This window comes from Anabrus simplex, chromosome 2 (genome assembly GCF_040414725.1).
Source record: "Anabrus simplex isolate iqAnaSimp1 chromosome 2, ASM4041472v1, whole genome shotgun sequence".
Taxonomy (NCBI): domain Eukaryota; kingdom Metazoa; phylum Arthropoda; class Insecta; order Orthoptera; family Tettigoniidae; genus Anabrus; species Anabrus simplex.
Genome location: NC_090266.1, coordinates 78630014 through 78648163, shown reverse-complemented (window position 1 = coordinate 78648163; position 18150 = coordinate 78630014). Strand labels below are relative to the sequence as shown.

At 38.2% G+C, this 18150-nt stretch overlaps 1 protein-coding gene across 4 annotated transcripts in view; it reads left to right on the top strand.

Moving 5' to 3' along the window:
- The window catches only part of LOC136863855 (uncharacterized), a 311541-nt gene that overhangs the window by 30037 nt on the left and 263354 nt on the right, over positions 1-18150 (top strand). For all 4 annotated transcript variants that reach the window (XM_067140201.2, XM_067140198.2, XM_067140199.2 and 1 more), the window contains one exon: positions 9176-9245. In XM_067140201.2, coding sequence (XP_066996302.1) covers positions 9226-9245 — 20 coding nt within the window. In that variant the 5' untranslated portion in view covers positions 9176-9225. The remainder of the gene's footprint in view (positions 1-9175; positions 9246-18150) is intronic.

Below are 18150 nucleotides of genomic sequence, written 5' to 3'. Positions count from 1 at the left end.
AGGCGGGCATTAATTCCATTGTGGGGTTTTATCTCCCGTATGCAGTTATCAGACTGTGCTTCATAAATAAGCTTCTGATAAGTTCACCTGCATACACCCCAGCGTCAGTGGGTAGGGTCTGACACATCCCACTCTGAAGAGTCTAGTGTCAGACCTAAGACGAAACGCTGGTTAATAGAGCAAACGCCGGAAAAGCCATCCATCTAATTTTTGATATGCTCTATTGGTGGAAAAGAATCTAATTCCCTCCATGGGAACTTAGAATTTCCACATACATCTTTGCCACATTCAGTTCTGGAGACAAGTACAGTTTTTTCGAATATTCAAATAATGTAATTCCATTGTTGGAAAACTATCTACGTGCTTCTTGACATGATCTGTGTCTTCATCACCTGTTTTATTTATTGCACATTTTCCTGATCTTCCGTCAGTTCCCATGTAAGAGCCACCTTCACCTTTGTATTTCAAGGCTAGGTCTATTACTTGAACTGATATTGCAAAGGTATTACAAAAAAATTTCAAGCATACCCTGTGATTTTCCACTCCATCTTCAGAAGGTAAGGTATACGTTCGAGATTTACTCTTCCCCTTTGAACTCTCAGGATTTTGCTTCCTTTTACGCTGTGTAGGTTTCTCAGTAATAAGTGAACAAATCTGTGATTTATGTCTATATGTTTCAAAAGAAACTTTTTTCGAACAACGGAACCTGCACTTGGAACAATCAGTCTTCTTAGGCTCTCTCTCACCAACAAATCTACCTTTTCTGTCAATGTAAGATTTTCCTGGTACACGCCATCTGCACTTACAACAGAGCACATATTTAGATGTCCAGGACATACAATATTTGTGCTCCATCAAGGCACTAAGAACGTGACATTTTTAAACAGCAAAATAGTATGTCTGGACATACAGTGTCTGTTCCTTCAAGTGAAATGAAAACCAAATGGACATACCTAGGCTAAAGTTATTATACGGGACATATAATATTTGCTGCCGGGCTGAGTGGCTCAGACGGTTGAGGCGCTAGCCTTCTGACCCCAACTTGGCAGGTTCGATCTTGGCTCAGTCTGGTGGTATTTGAAGGTGCTCAAATACGTCAGCCTAGTGTTGGTAGATTTACTGGCACGTAAAAGAACTCCTGCGGGACTAAATTCCGGCACCTCGGCGTTTCCGAAAACCGTAAAGTAGTTAATGGGACACAAAGCAAATATTATTATTATTATTATTATTATTATTATTATTATTATTATTATTATTATTATTATTATTATTATTATTATTATTATTATTATTACTATAATATTTGTGAAGTAGAGTTGTTGCTTTAACTAGGACATGCAATATTTTCACCTTGGAAATCGGCATGTTCCCTATTATTTAGACATACTATAATTGTGAATTAGCTAGATGTGTTTGGGGCCGATGACCTGCGATGTTAGGCCCCTTTAACCAACAAGCATCATCATCAGATGTGTTTGAGAGACATCCAAATATAGTATTAACTCCAAACTGTCCATAAATGGACATACAGTGTTTGTGCACTAAGCCATTGATGTATGGAGATAGCCAAACACACATTCCTCATCCCAGTGACCACTATTTTGATGTGTGAGAGTTACTCTGTTGCGTTCTCTCCTCCAGTGTCGCTCTCAACCTGATTGCCATTGACATAGTCATCTGTGACTGGCACTAATAAATTTACACCGGGCGAGTTGGCCGTGCGGTTAGGAGCGTGCAGCTGTGAGCTCACATCCGGGAGATAGTGGGTTCGAACCCCACTGTCGGCAGCCCTGAAGATGGTTTTCTGTGGTTTCCCATTTTCACACCAGGCAAATGCTGGGGCTGTACCTTAATTAAGGCCACGGCCGCTTCCTTCCGATTCCTAGGCCTTTCCTCTCCCATCGTTGCCATAAGACCTATCTGTGTCGTTGCGACGTAAAGCAACTAGAAAAAAAAAAAAATTACATCCATCAGCCGAGCCACAATTATTTGTCTTATTTTTCTTTACTTTCATTCCAGTCTAGCCTAAGTAAATTACAAATAGATATTAAATCACCAATAGATAATTGACCAGAATAGCTCATCTTTGCTCGGTACTCGGCGGAACTGGCACTGAACTGGAAACCTCTGAATTCGTGTATGCACCCTGGATGTCTTCTATTGCCATCAGAATCAAATATTATATATCTGTGCGCAGCTGAAATTGCAGCACATGAGGCTGACTTCAACTTATCTTTAACGAGTGTAATTTGCGCTAGTGTTCCCATATTAAGTCGTCACAGAAAGTTGCCTTCAGTGGGACCGACCATTTGGTTATGTTCAGTTTGCATTTAAACACTTCAACTATTCAACCATTCGCATCACATGAACTGATGTTATAAACAATTAACCACAAGCAATGTTAATTTCCCATGGCCATCTGTGTTTTAAGTTGGTGTCGTCTTGGTGTTGCATTGTCTTGAGAATGACTAAGTCTTAAAGCTGGTGTGGACTTAGCATCTTAACGTCCTTGTGTCTTTATCTTGAGCGTCTTCGTTGGTCCTTCATGTAATCCAGAAAGAGGTCTCAATTTGTAGGATATAGAGCAAAATAAGAAATTCATGGGGTGATTTTCAGCTGTATATTTGTTTTCAAAACTAGTAGGCATCATATACAAAGCATATCATACAATTGCCATATTGCTGTAAAACAACAGATGCTCGATCGACGGAACACATTTCCAACTTATGATTCCTACAATACTGATCATTCACATGTTTTGATGTGAAAATGAATAAACATTTATTCCCAAATTTTATAGTGTAGAATATGTATCGTGTAGGCCTGCTGTAGTAAAATGTCACCACTTAATATTTATTTTGTATGCCAGCACTGCTTTTTCAGTAGTATGACTCCAGTCTTCTCTTTGAGCTAGTTCTTTTTTGCCATGTGATAACTTGGTGAATTCGGAGAACAAGAAAGGAATAATTTTGTGTACCACTCAACCTTGATGTAATGTGGGCCTTTCCAACTGAGGTGCTGCCATGGCCCAGGCCGGCCCCGGCTGCAGCACCAGTGATGTGGGGGAAGGTGGGAAGTGGAAGAGGCAGCACCAGAGTTCCTCAAGTCCGTGCAGCTTACAGAAACAATTATTAATGATAATATTGTGAACACATAAACACACCATTTATTCTCTATATATTTTTTGTTTGCCTTCTTGTACATTTAGCATTCAAGTAAATTGTTGACATCGTCTTGCCACGCCTAATTTACCAGTATTGGGTAAAATGGATTTGGCAGCAGAAATTTTAAGTATGGCCTTTAAAGCAGCATCAGACAGAGACGTTCTGGTTTTACTTTTATTTAAATTCATAATCGAAAATATCTGTTCGCATGCATAATATTAATGTAAATTTTAAGAAAAGTGCTAATGTTTGGGAAATTCGTAAAATTAAATTTACTGGACGGGTTGGCTGTGTGGTTAGGTGCGCGCAGCTGTGAGCTCGCATCCAGGAGATAGTGGGTTCGAATCTCACTGTCGGCAGCCCTGAAGATGGTTTTCTGTGGTTTCCCATTTTCACACCAGGCAAATGCTGGGGTTGTACCTTAATTAAGGCCACGGCCATTTCCTTCCTATTCGTAGGCCTTTCCTGTCACATCATCGCCGTAAGACCTATCTGTGTCGGTGCAATGTAAAAAAAAAAAAATTAAATTAAATCGCTGCTGTAATGGTAGTACCTGTCTTTTGGGATTGCATCGCACTGTAGTTTTATCAGCTCTGTTTGGAAATATGATGGGTCATTTTTCAGGACGTGCTGAAAATGGCATTGTATATATTTCAAGTTGAGGTGCTATATCATTAATTTCTTTGAATCGGGCATTAGGTTCACCGTGCAAAAATCTGTAACGACGTCAGGTACTCTCCAAGATTTTTGTCTGACTCCATTCACGCTTGAGTCCCAAGTAGATAAGTCTGGATATTTTGGATCTGACAATCACTAGTGTTAATGAAAGACTTACTTATAATATCTTTAGAAAGCCTACACAAACAGCCAATACAATCAAACAGGACTGTCTTCACCCCGAAGCCCACAAGAAAATAACCTTTTTCAGTTTAGTTCATAGGTCATAATGTATCCCTTTATTGGCGAGTAATTTTAAGAAAGAGATGAATACGATCTATAGTTTAGTAAGGTCTTTGTCGACAAAATTTTCCACAAAACTAGTAAGGTCTTTGTCGACAAAATTGTCCACAAAACAAAAACAAGCCTTCAGCTACCCTCCTTAGGGAGTCAAAAATGAAGAAAAACTAAAACTATGTCACATTCATCTTCAGTAATGAAAATATTTATCAGATTATGAACATATTCGAAAGCAGAATCTCAGTATAGCGTTCAAGACAACTAACGATATGTGTATGTTGGGTATTCAGCCCGAAGGCTGGTTGGATCTTCAACAGGTCCACCATTAGCTGTAACTAACGATAACTGTACTATATTTTATAACCATCACAACGTTAACACCAGGTCAAGATTTGCAAATTCTGGAGTTTATAAGTTGAATTGTACTCAATGCCAGGTGAGCTATGTGGGCCAAACAGAATGCAGTTATTCACTTGTTACCAACAGCATAACAATGTCAAAAAAACACAATAGATTTTCAGCCTGCCTATATTGGATGATATAGATGTTGATTCCCATAGTGAACCTGAAGTGTCTCACAGTGCATTGGCACTGCCGGTGGCTCTAAGTAGCCTACGCAGTGGCCTCCACGGTATGCACTATACCTCTAATATCTAAAGTTGAATTCTGAAATTTCTTAAGGGAGGTCTGTTTACTGCCTGCCGGGGTTAATTTTAATTTTGTGTGGCTATTTCTAGCTGAGTGCAGCCCTTGTAAGGCAGACCCTCCGATGAGGGTGGGCGGAATCTGCCATGTGTAGGTAACTGCGTGTTATTGTGGTGGAGGATAGGGTTATGTGTGGTGTGTGAGTTGCAGGGATGTTGGGGACTGCACAAACACCCAGCCCCCGGGCCATTGGAATTAACCAATGAAGGTTAAAATCCCCAACCCGACCGGGAATCGAACCCGGGACCCTCTGAACCGAAGGCCAGTACGCTGACCATTCAGCCAACGAGTCGGACGCCTACCGGGGTGGAATAAAGGGAGTGGGGGGGTATGGTTGCCATGGATACGAGGGTGGGGCGACTGCGGTTGCCATGAAGATAAATCTTCTGGCCAGCTCGTCTTGCTTGAGTTGCCAAACCTCTCACTTCTGAGATAGATCTTGTCGCATGCAGTTCAGTGTGAGTGGCATTCTAGTCCGTTAGTAAGTATCTAACGGTATTTTAAATACTAATTTGTACAATCATTGTATTTTAATATATGTTTCAAGTACATTTTTTTTTTTTTTTTTTTGCTAGGGGCTTTACGTCCCACCGACACAGATAGGTCTTATGGCGACGATGGGATAGGAAAGGCTTAGGAGTTGGGAGGAAGCGGCCATGGCCTTAATTAAGGTACAGCCCCAGCATTTGCCTGGTGTGAAAATGGGAAACCACGGAAAACCATTTTCAGGGCTGCCGATAGTGGGATTCGAACCTACTATCTCCCGGATGCAAGCTCACAGCTGCGCGCCTCTACGCGCATGGCCAACTCGCCCGGTGTTTCAAGTACAATGAATACTCCTCGAGGGAGAGGGAGGCCCAGGACTCGTCCACCTCGTGAAAAAAATACCGCCGGCCGTGGTGAGACAATTCATCACCAAGGAAGAGAAATTGTTTTACGTCCTATATTTATGCCAATAAGGTGTACAGAGACAAAGTATAGGACAAAAGGCATGTTGAAGGATTTGTCAGGCTATAGGTACCACCCCTCTTAAAGAGTAATAATGTTATTGATTTTATGTCCTGTAGCACTTTCAAATACAACTGGACTGAGCCAGGATTGAACCTGCTAAGTTGGGATCAGAAGGCGAGCTTTCTACTGTCTGAGCTTATCAGCCCAGGCCTTGTTAAAGATAACGGAACATGAGACCAAGTCAGGCACAGTCTGGCCAGGTAGTCTACAACAGATCACAGCTACCAAGCTCGATAGCTGCAGTCGCTTAAGTGCGGCCGGTATCCAGTATTTTGGAGATAGTAGGTTCGAACCCCACTGTCGGCAGCCCTGAAAATGGTTTCCTGTCCCATCGTCGCCATAAAACCTATCTGTGTCGATGCAACGTAAAGCAACTAGCAAAGAAAAAAAAAATGGATCACAGCGGTCAGAATGAACGAGGGAACAAGTGAGCCGGAAGCGAGGGGTAAAAGAAAGGAATGCTGGAATGTGGCAACATCGTGAAATGGCACGTGCAGTGCTCCTCCCTCCAGCCCTACCTGTCAGAATTCATCTTTAGTTATTAGAGGTATAGCCATGTGTTTTGGTAGGTGTGCTGTTTACCAACTGATGAGTCTAACTTAGCACACTGGGGCGAAATGCTGGCAACCAGTAATGAGTTAGCTGGAAAATTTATAATGTCCAATAATGGACCAACTATTCAGGTATATTTAGTCATTCGGAACAAATATTTCAGGTTTCGTTTGGGGTCTTACAGCGATGATGAGATAGGAAGGGGCTAGGATTGGGAAGGAAGGGGCCGTGGCCTTAATTAATATACAGCCCCAGCATTTGCCTGGTGTGAAAATGGGAAACATCTACAGGGCTGCTGACAGTGGGGTTCGAACTCGCTATCTCCCGGATGCAAGCTCACAGCTGTGCACCCCTAACCGCACAGCCAACTCGTCCGGTTTTAGACTTCTTATTCTAAATTTTCTCCATAATACTCAGAGTCATAAAGCTATCCAACAAATTTCCCTCATCCTACGAGATGACTAGCAGTCATCAGACCTCCTCATCCGTTTTATGAGGGATAGTGGCCCTTTTTTATCATGTGTAAAAGTGTATTTTCTATTAGTGTATTTTTGTTAAGTATGCTTCCCATTGATTCTATTTTAGTTTGTGTATTTGATCGTGTTATTTTAACTTCTAACTTGAATGATATATATATCTGTACTTCAAGGCAATGCCCTATTCCATTGTGATCTATATTTTATGTAGTTCTGTCAGAAAATAAGGCATTGTAAATTAGATCCACTGATTATTTTAATTTCATTTTTCATCATCATTTGTTTTAAATTCTAGTCAGTGGATATATTTTAAAATTTTAATTATCTTGTCTTTTCGTTTCATCTTGTACCATTAATGGCCGATGACCTAGCAGTTAGGCCCCTTTGAACAACAAACATCATTATCATCCTATCTAGCAACTCAACCTGCATCTTGAGGAAGTTCCACCTGAATTTAATATCCATTTTAACTGAAATATTAGAACATCAGGACATTCACTCAGCCATGTGTTGGACCATCACTCAACATTTTTTATTGGACATTCACAGGGTCTGTTAAGAAACCCTTGTATTTTAACGTTATATTGTCTCTGAAGACATGCCATTTTAACTACCGATACCTTTTTTTTACGTAAGTTGGACTGTTTAAGTGTGTATGTATGTTCAGTCCGTCAGCGATTCCGCTGGTGGGATCCTCAACAGCTCTGCCATCAGCTGTCATAGATGGCCTAGGCATCACTGAAGAGGCGTACTAGGGAAATGAGGAGTGAGGTAGTTTCCCGTTGCTTTCCTCACTGAGCCAGAAGTTGCTATTACATATCAGTCTGCCAAGCCCACTGAAATGCATGCACCAACCGACCCTATGAGCAATATTTTCACACCATTCATAGCAGGGACTGGCTGCAGAAGGAATGGCATTACTAGTATCACTCATACCTCAGTCACTTTCATTTTGTCAAAGCCAAGGATAAAGCTGAGACATCAATGAAAGTAACAAAATTGCTCTAGCCCATACCAGAAGACATAGTGCACTGTAAACACTAGGTCCCACCAGCAAAGGCACCAATATGTTCTAATTGTGCATTTAACGGAGTTATGTATAACTCTAGAAATTTCGGGTGTGTTATTTGTTGTAGCAGTTTGTTAGGAACACCATGAATCTTACCAAATTTTTGTCTTTAGGCTGAAGATGTCTTTCAAAATACATTTTAAATATAAGTAGGCCTATTTAAATATATGTTTTAATTGTGCATTTGATGGATTTATGTATAATTAGAAATTTTGGAGGTCTCTCAGATACAGAAGAAACATTTCCCTTTCCTAAAAAGAAATAAAGATTTTTTAAAGAATTGTAAAGGTGGAGTTTACTCTTACACTCTTTAAAACTTGCCTGTTCGAAGTCGCACTATTTGAATTACAGATAAGAAGTTAACCTAATATATCATAAATACATCCTTGTTTCTGCGATTACTTGATTGGTTAAGCCTGTGAACGTTTTGGCACCAGGGAGTAACTCACGCTATAAGCTCACGGCACTAGATGGCAATCCCAGGAATTTTGTTATGGCACTCAACTCGTTAATCCCTCCCTGTCACTTTATACCTTTCAATGGATGATTCATGTAAACTATGAACAACAAAGGTGAATGATTTAAGCCTTGTCTAATTAATAATTATTGTGAAAGTAAATTTGAGGTTTGTAGCAAACTGAAGAATGGAAGTGTCATTGACAAATTATGTGAAATGTTTGCCTGTTTTACAAAACGATATATGATTCTGAAATGCCTGGTAAATTTTTGTTTGGCTCTACCAGGATCTAGTGCAGTTGTTCAACATGTCTTTTCATTAATAAATTATTGTGGACAGATGAGAAAAGGAGACTTTACTTTGAGACAGTGAAAGCTTGTTAAGAACCATTTTAAGGATTTGTCTTGTTCTGGGTTCCATGCCCAAATATCAGAAGAAACAAAGTTTCTTGAGCAAGTTCATATATTGGATAAATATTATATTGAATCTTAAACATTATTGTAATTGTTATTTATGATAATGTGGCTGATTGTTTTAATTTTTGTATTTTTAACCTGTCCTGTTTTTAATTTATGAAATGTCCTGTTTTTAAAAATGTTACAAACCCGGTTTTCTCAAAAATTAATTATTAGAACCCTAACGTATTCTGAATTACTGTATCATTACTGTATCCTTCCCATCCATTTCATTAATGTACTTACAACTTCCTAAAGATGTTACTCTTCTTAATGTTGTTAGAATGTAGTGTTCAGTATACTGAATATCTTATATTTTTTTGTTTCAGATGAATGCTGTTAATCAACAGAGAACAGTTCTTTTGCCCTAGCTACCACTATGGAAAAGGAAAGACAGAGGTTTGCCAATTCTCTCTATTTTAGGGAAAAAAAAAAAATCGTGTGTTAATTACACTGGGTGTGTTCGAATACTGTCGGCAGCCCTGAAGATGGTTTTCCATGGTTTCCCATTTTCATACCAGGCAAATGCTGGGGCTGTACCTTAATTGCGGCGATGGCCACCCCCTTCCCACTCCTGGCCCGTTCGTATCCCTTAGTCGCCATAAGACCTATCTGTGTCAGTGCGATGTAAAGCCACTTATAAAAAATAAATTGACAAGAAGGTCCACCTTTTCAGTACAGTATATCAAGTAAGTGATATTACATCAGTCTTGGGACTAGTTTCAGCTACTTAGTGGCCATCTTCAGCCAAATAAAATTTAACAGATTATTTGATAACTAAAACATATGTATAACAGACAGTCAATGTTGCAGGAATAATTATAACATTAAATTACATATAATAACAAAATTTATGGTTATGATCTTCTTGTCATATATGATGTCTTTAAGTTCACAGGACCTCAGGCAAAGAAGTAAACATCTACCCACTCCTTTGTTACACGGCCTGCCCGCTTCTTCCAGCAAGTCAGTGCTTGTTCTACATCAAAATGAATGACTTTCTTGTACAATACGTATTTTTAGACTCTCTTTGTCTTCATGCTAATGCCAAACATGGCTTTAGTTATGCAGGTTTTCTTTTTTTTTGCAGCTCCACAGTTATACTCTATTTCTGTGGGTTTAATATATCATAATATTGATGAGAACCCATTGAAAATTTGCTGGCTATACCTGTTCCACGTGTATACAATACAACAATCTATCAGGAAAATAGTCCCGCTGTCTGTAAAACTGTTACTTTTATTCAGAGGGCCCAATGACCTAGATGTTAGGCCCCTTTAACCCTTTGCAGTCCAATTTTCTGTCACATGTTACAACGGTCTGGTCCAAATTAATTTCGCACATTTCTACCCAGTCAGATTAAACTCAGAACTTTTATTAGTAACTATAATTGTAATATTATTATGATTCTTATATTACATAAACATGAGTCTAGTGACTTACTTACAGGTTTACACAAAAGTCATCAGTGCAGGAGAGAAAAATAACATAAAAACTGAAGTGGAGTGATGCAGCTAGGAGGAACCTACGGTCCTCTAGTTTCCTGACCTGGGGCCTATTCCACAAAAGTATGGTTTTGTACATTACAAGTTACTAGTGCGGGTTCTTGTAATGTATGGAGTTGTACATTTCTGTTCCACAAAAGATTAAAAGTCTCTTGTATATTACCAGTGAATAGTTACAAGTTTTACAAGTGACGACATATCAATAAACATACGTCATAGCATGAATCAGTTGTTTATCCTCGTATTTCATTCGTTAAATTAGATTATACTTGCCGCATTTATCGTAATATTGTATTTTAAGGTAACTTATGCAGCTAAGATTCAAAGAACTAATATTCCTGTGAATTTCTTAATGCTACGATTTTATTTTTCAGTTTATTTCTTTGATGATAGAAAATTACTCCGTTATTCTTACCCATTATGTTCTTCCGTGATCCTTGCATATGTTCCACGATAGGTGATATAGGCTACCTTGGTCTGTCATTAGGAATCATTTGCCGCTAATAACGATATTCGGCCGCCAAACATAATTGCAAACTCTGCATGAATTGTTAAAATGATGTCAAGAGAACCGAAGTTATTCATTTTGAAGGAAATAGAAAGAAGGAAAGATGTTTGTTTTGGTGCATTCAGCGAGAGTCTGAAAAAACAAGTCAAAATAAATGATTGGATGGAAATATTTGACTTGGGAAAAGCTCATGGAGCTTTTGAGGGGAAAAGTTGGACGTATGGAAGAGATATTCTGCTCATTAATGATTCCAGGAATGTCCTTTTACGAACATGTTTGTTCAGTATTTTCAGGCCAACGAACAATTTGAGGAAATTTTATATCATTTATTGCAGCTACCACAGAATGACCACCATTTCCTAGCCAATGTAGTGCACCTGTTAGTTTATTAATGTTCCCGCAGAAACTCCCACTATTACGCCGCGTTAGAGCATTAACTGAATATACACATGTTTAAATATTGCTCCGGCCACATAATTTTAAGTATTGGGTCGAAAGTCATACCTAGACTCTAAATTGGAATATAATTTATGAACATGAGCTCCAACAACATGGTGCATAATTGCTTCTCAGGGTAAAATTTGCATCGTTGTTCCCATATGCTTTAAATAAATCGCGGATTCCGTTGAAGAGTATCCGTCCGTTGAAACAGTCATACCGTATCCTTATGTTAAAGAATTATCTAATCATCACCTAATATTTAGCGTAAACTAACTCAATAGATCCGTATATTATCATACTACTATATACTACACGTTACTTAAGGAATAGAAATGCGAAATCAAATCTATATCTAATCTATTAGCATGCTAATGTATAATAAAATTGAATAATATGCATTCATTGGCAATAAAGAAATGGAAAATCGTGAAATTACAAATTACATTTTCAAAATGCTTGGTTTCCAAGATAAACATATTTGAAAGATATTTAAGTCTTCAACCTATTTGCTTACATTTTTGTTAAGTATCAAAATATACCATATCTTCCATATTTAAATTGATACAAGGGGAAAAATAGGGACCATAACTTTATTAAACCAAGGAGGAGTGGAATATCTTTCATTTAATGTTGTTTGGGATTTTCTTTGGGGCATCATTTAAGTTTCATTTTGCTTTTCGGTCTGTTTGACCAAATTTACTTGGATACATGTTTGGATTCTTGTTTGTGACTCACCACGTTACGAGATAAGCATTTCCATGTTTAAATATGGGTTCAAAACACCCATGCCGATATTAATATTCCTATCATAACCCAAATGAATAAATTAAATCAGTACATCACCATATGTACAAAATAAACCAAATAATTTTAGTACAGAGTGCCATAGATTTGATGGTACGTCAGTCTAACCTGCGAAAATCGTGCCATGCAGTCCTAGTCATGTGCCAATATATTTACATATTTTCAAATATTTCTTCGCTGTGCCATGGTTTTGATAAAGTAAACCGTACTTCATATAAGCGTTAACGTGCTGACCTTCAAATACGTAAATGTGCGAGACTCCACTTTATTCCTAAATATATATATTACGTAACGTGTAACAAACACGTAACCTCTCCATATCTTCCGCTGAAAGTTACAACGAGACACATTATGCTTGATTCGAGACATACATTCAACTCAACATGGCCTAAATCCTTCACTTGCAGCGCTAATCCAAATGTAAATATAATATGTAACACAGGAATTCGCAATTCGATCATCTATCCCGTTCTTAGACAACGAACAGAAACATATCTCCTCCCTCTGATTACAATATGCCACATTAACATTCCATTTCCTTCATATATATATATACCTCCATATTTAAAAATATCATCATTCAATTCCACTAAAATAACCTCTGTGTTACGGTAGCAATACTTAATAACCTGATTATTCTCTAATACACTGCAACTTCGTAATATTTCAAACACTTCCTTACAATGCTATTATCGTACTGGCCATGATTGGTACACATATTGACCTGAAGTTTTAGGTTACGTCTAATATCTCGCTTATATTTTCTACTATTACAACTGGTTAAACGCTTCACGGTCTACACGTATTGATTGGCACAAAACATGCACAAATGCTCAATCAGATCTAGTCTCCATTAACTTAAAATTATCACATTCGCACTGTAGTTATATAGCATAAAATTGGCACATTTCATCGGCTAATAATTGGCATTTATATTCATATATCCTTTCATTGGCACTTCATCTCTTACATCTAGCACTCATGTACACCTATAAATATTTTTCATCAATTGATTTGAAATTCATTACGATGCAACTCATAATACTTATCTCGTAACGGGATTTTGCCGCTGGATCTCTGCTGGACTACGGCATCTTGGAGTAGGCGGCTCCTGCGATCCAAAGATTACGTCATCTGCGGCTCCGGCTGGGGTCTTGGCTTGAGCTATTCAGTCTTGAGCGAACATTTCCCTCTGTTTAAGCTGAGTCCATCTTGTCACCAGTTATCATGCAATCATAAAAGAACAAATACATAGTAGAATTCATAGTGTACTGGTGAATAGTAGGCTATTCAATACGTAATATTTGTCTTCGGAAACTCGTATTGGACGAGAATATTCTTTTCTTTAAATTTATAAATTTCTCTAATTCGGCCTACTTCCTGCTATATCTTTCGCTTAAACAGATATTGTCTCCCTCCTGGAAACAATAAATTATGCCGCTATGGTACTAATTTTGGCAATGTATAACTCGGCTGAAGTTTCCTTTCGTTTCTAAGTTCAGGTGTTACGGTAACGAATATTTCCTTCAAATCTACTCCTTTTCTGCCTTATGTTCTTGCAGATATAGTCTTCTCTGCTGCTTGTATATGAATACTTTCGTATTTAACGATGCGTTGATCCTTTTTAAATCTTTCTGTAAGCCGTACTGCTTCCCTTCAACTTGTAACTCTTTCTTCTCAAGGTAGACAAGAATTGTTCTCTTTCAAATTTTTTCAGTCCATCATTATTTAATTCTTGAGATTCTTTTTCCTTGCGGCCGGCCGATATCGATTTATTAGATCTCTACTCTGCGTATTTGCACCTGAAGCTATTGTGCGCCATATTTGTCCACTGTTTCCCTGGCATTTACGGCCGCTAATGTAACGTAATGGTACGGTAGTGATGTTAGTAACCGTTGTTTAGCAGAGAGAGATTTATTTCTGTTCGTAGGATGTTTTAACCTATGGCCATTATCTATCAAAAGTTCTTCCACTTGTACTGTGCTTCAGCTAAAACGTTCATTGTATTAAAATACAGTGTTAAACTGGAAGTTTATTCTTTCCCTGTACAGATGGTTTATTTTCATCACTATGTCTACTGCTAGACCACATATCAAAATGTATCTGAAATAAGCATATTTAAATAGCACTAGTACATTTATGTATTAATGTCCTTTCACTGGTAGAGAATTCTTCCCAATTGACTAGTAAGTTACAAGTACTAGTACTTTCGTGGAACACACCCATAAAAATTCACTGGTAATTTGTAAGTATGGAGTAGTAAAGTACAACTGTAGAAAATTCTTTTGTGGAACAGAAACTCTGGTATTTGTACAAGTTACTAGAGAATTTACTTGTAATGTACAAGACCATACTTTTGTGGAATAGGCCTCTGATGAATAACTTAGTCTAGGAGGCTCACTATCATGACATGTTACATTCTGGTAAACACTATTGTCGTTTGCATTCCCATTTGTATGTGCAAAAGAATCACTGTTACTCAAATATCAACACTGACCTGAGAAGCGTCATCATTGCCATATGCCATATCCCCTCCTCCACCCCAGCCCATTACCTTCGTGCGTCTTCTTGCTTTTGTAGCAGGCACTGGAACTTCCTCTTCTGAAACTTAAGAAATGGCATATAATGGTCTGGGATCATTCTGTGCTTTTTTTACACTCAGGCCCAGTCACTGAAGTTTCACTTGCAATGCTGGAGTTTGCTACACCTTCATCTTCACTTGACAGTTCTCTAAACCATTCGTCTAATTCAAATAAATAATCATCATCACTGCTGTCTAAATAAACGTTCATACGTATTTATCCTTCATTCATATTTGCCGCTTTTATATCGCAAATTCAACTTGGAGACAATTCGCATTCACAGATAAACACGCCTAGTACAACACATGTGCACCCTACTCAATGTAAACAAAACAGCTGACAGGCTGCGGATAACCATGACGATACGCGGCTACATATATCTCGTATTATTTCCGTGGAGATAAAAGAACGGCTTCCTTTGTGCACAAAAATTTGCTCTAGTAACGTCAGGGATACAAATTCTTATAATTTTGTTAAATACCACCTATTAAGTACAATAATAACGTAATAAAAACTTACATATTTATTAAGTTCTTGATATGGTACATGTTTTGCTCCTTTTTCGTGAGCATCATCAGCCAATTATCATTTACTTAAGGTTATATAAGATCATGAATTTATTCTTTTGGATTACATTATGTTTGTAAACCTGACTGACAAATCTTATAATATTTTACAAGTCATATAACAATAAAATTATGTCTTTAAGTTAAAACATATTTGTCTAAAATCCATGTACCGAGCTCGATAGCTGCAGTTGCTTAAGTGCGGCCAGTATCCAGTATTTGGGAGATAGTGGGTTCGAACCCCACTGTCGGCAGCCCTGAATATGGTTTTCCGTGGTTTCCCAATTTCCCACCAGGCAAATGCTGGGGCTGTACCTTAATTAAGGCCACGGACGCTTCCTTCCCAGTCCTAGCCCTCTCCTGTCCCATCGTCGCCATAAGACATATCTGTGTTGGTGCGACGTAAAGCAACTAGCAAAAAAAATAAAAAATCTATAACTCTAACATTTTGACTAAACTCATCTGGTGAACATCCTTTAAAATTATTTAAAAAAACCTTTTGAGATCTGGCTAATTGTATTGATTCAATGTTGCTTGACTTGTTTTTTAAAATAATTTTAAAGGATGTTCACCAGATGAGTTTCGTCAATAAAATGTTAGACTTACATAGATTTTAGACAAATATGTTTTAACTTAAAGACATACTTTTATTGTTATATGACTTGTAAAATAATATAAGATATGTCAATCATTTTACAAACATAATTTAATCCAATAGAATAGATTCATGATCTTATATAACCTTAAGTAAATGATAATTGGCTGATGATGCTCACGAAAAAGGAGCGAAACATGTACCATATCAACAACTTAATAAATATGTAAAAGTTTTTATTACATTATTATTGTATAGAATAGGTGGTATTTAGCAAAATTATAAGAATTTCTATCACAAGTAGATCTTCAATACGGGCAAAAAATGAAATTTATAACCTGCAACATCAGGGATATCGATCGACCTCAATCAGGTCAAAGAACTTCAATAAATAACTTCTTAAATAGAATGAAACATAATGTCGAGGTGACCTCGATGTTGGACCAGTTACAATAAACCATGATTTCGAGGTCACCTTGACGTTGGACCGGAAAAGGTTAAACAACAAACATCAACATCATCATCATCATCATTACTTTTACACAGCGTTGGGTACAACCTGCTGCCGCAACACGCACATCTCACTTGCCGGGTTTGGCTGACTTCAGCGACTAGCGATGTACAGACCTAATAAAGACACAGTCGTTGAAGATCAACGAACGAGTTTATTGCGCCATGATATGGCCATTCTGTCCTTGCGTTTTTCACGCACATACCTCACAATTTCATCTTCAACTTCTTTAAAGCGTCCTTGTTATGGGCCACTGAATGCTTTTTTTTGTACAGTACGCATTTTTTAAGCTATCTTTGTCTTGACACTAATGCCGAATATTGGCTTCAGTTAGGCCTATGCTGTGTTTTCTTGCGGCTGCACAATTATTCATTTCCACGTGTTTAATGACCATTAACTTAAAATCGGCATCATAATATCGACAAGAACAAGTTGAAAATTTGCCAACAATACCTGTTCCACGTATTTTTACAATACGACGATCCATCATAAAAATATTCCTACTGTCTATAAAACTTAATTTTACTAAGCGTCGGGTACAGTAGACGTGATATAACTCTGCCATTGAGTAGCCGTGGGCTTTCTAAGAATTCGAGGGCTCGCATGTTTCAATGCCATTCTGTGGATTTGTGAAACGTTTTTGTAGAGGCTAATAGAATGTCATTCTCTCTTCACTATTTCCCGAGATCCATTGACGTTTCAGAGGCACTGTACAACCGGTTGCAACGGCTAACGATGTATAATAAGGAGGTGGACATTGATTGTCAACGAGTTTTGTGTGTGCGTGCGCGGGGGTGAAAAGAAACAGCGTGGTTACCATGGTAGCTTTTTTTAATTTTTAATTATTTTTTTAAAAAGATTTTACTTTATGTCGCACCGACACAGATAGATCTTATGGCGACGATGGGATAGGAAGCAGCCATGGCCTTAATTAAGGTACAGCCCCAGCATTTGCTTGGTGGGAAAATGGGAAACCACGGAAAACCACCTTTGGGGCTGCCGACAGTGGGGCTCGGTCCCACTATTTCCCAGATGCAAGCTCACAGCTGCGCGAACCTAACCGCACGGCTACTGTGGTAGCTACCAGTGGTGTTCATTACTGTTAGGTGGCAAATGAAAGACGGCCCTTGATATTTTACGTGAGATTCTGAGGAAAAACCGTTGTCTTGGTTTAGGAGAAGTACGATATGTACACACACCAAATATCTGTGAATGAACTATGCTACTTCCTATATGCCTCCTGTTTTGATAAACACCGACGTCATTCTCTATTGCATGTCGGTGACAAACTTAGGTGTTATGAATGAAACGTTTAATTGGACTGAACATGTAACCAGCACCTACAGTATAATAAAATTCTCAAATCCCTCTCGCTACCCATTGAAATGCTATTCAACTATTTTCTCGATATGCCTTAAAATACTTCTTCTTCGCTCCCTCATCTTACCTGTCCTTGACTATTGTGACACTGTGTTACTGGGCGTAACTCAAGGTAGTAATAAGAATCTAGACATGACTTTAAAAAATAGCTGCATAGGTCTGTTTTTAATGTACATTTATATAGTTGCAGAAACCTTATTATAGGAAACTATCATGGCTTTGAGTGCAAAACCATCGTAAACTGCACTCTTTATCCCTTCTCCCCGGGTTACTCAGTTCAGATAAACCAAATTACCTTTCTTCATGCTTTAAATTGTTCTCATCACATCGCCACAGTACATGTTCCGGCATATAGCTGTGTGCTTGCATTCGGGATATGATGGGTTCGAAACCCGGGAGCCCCAAAGATGGG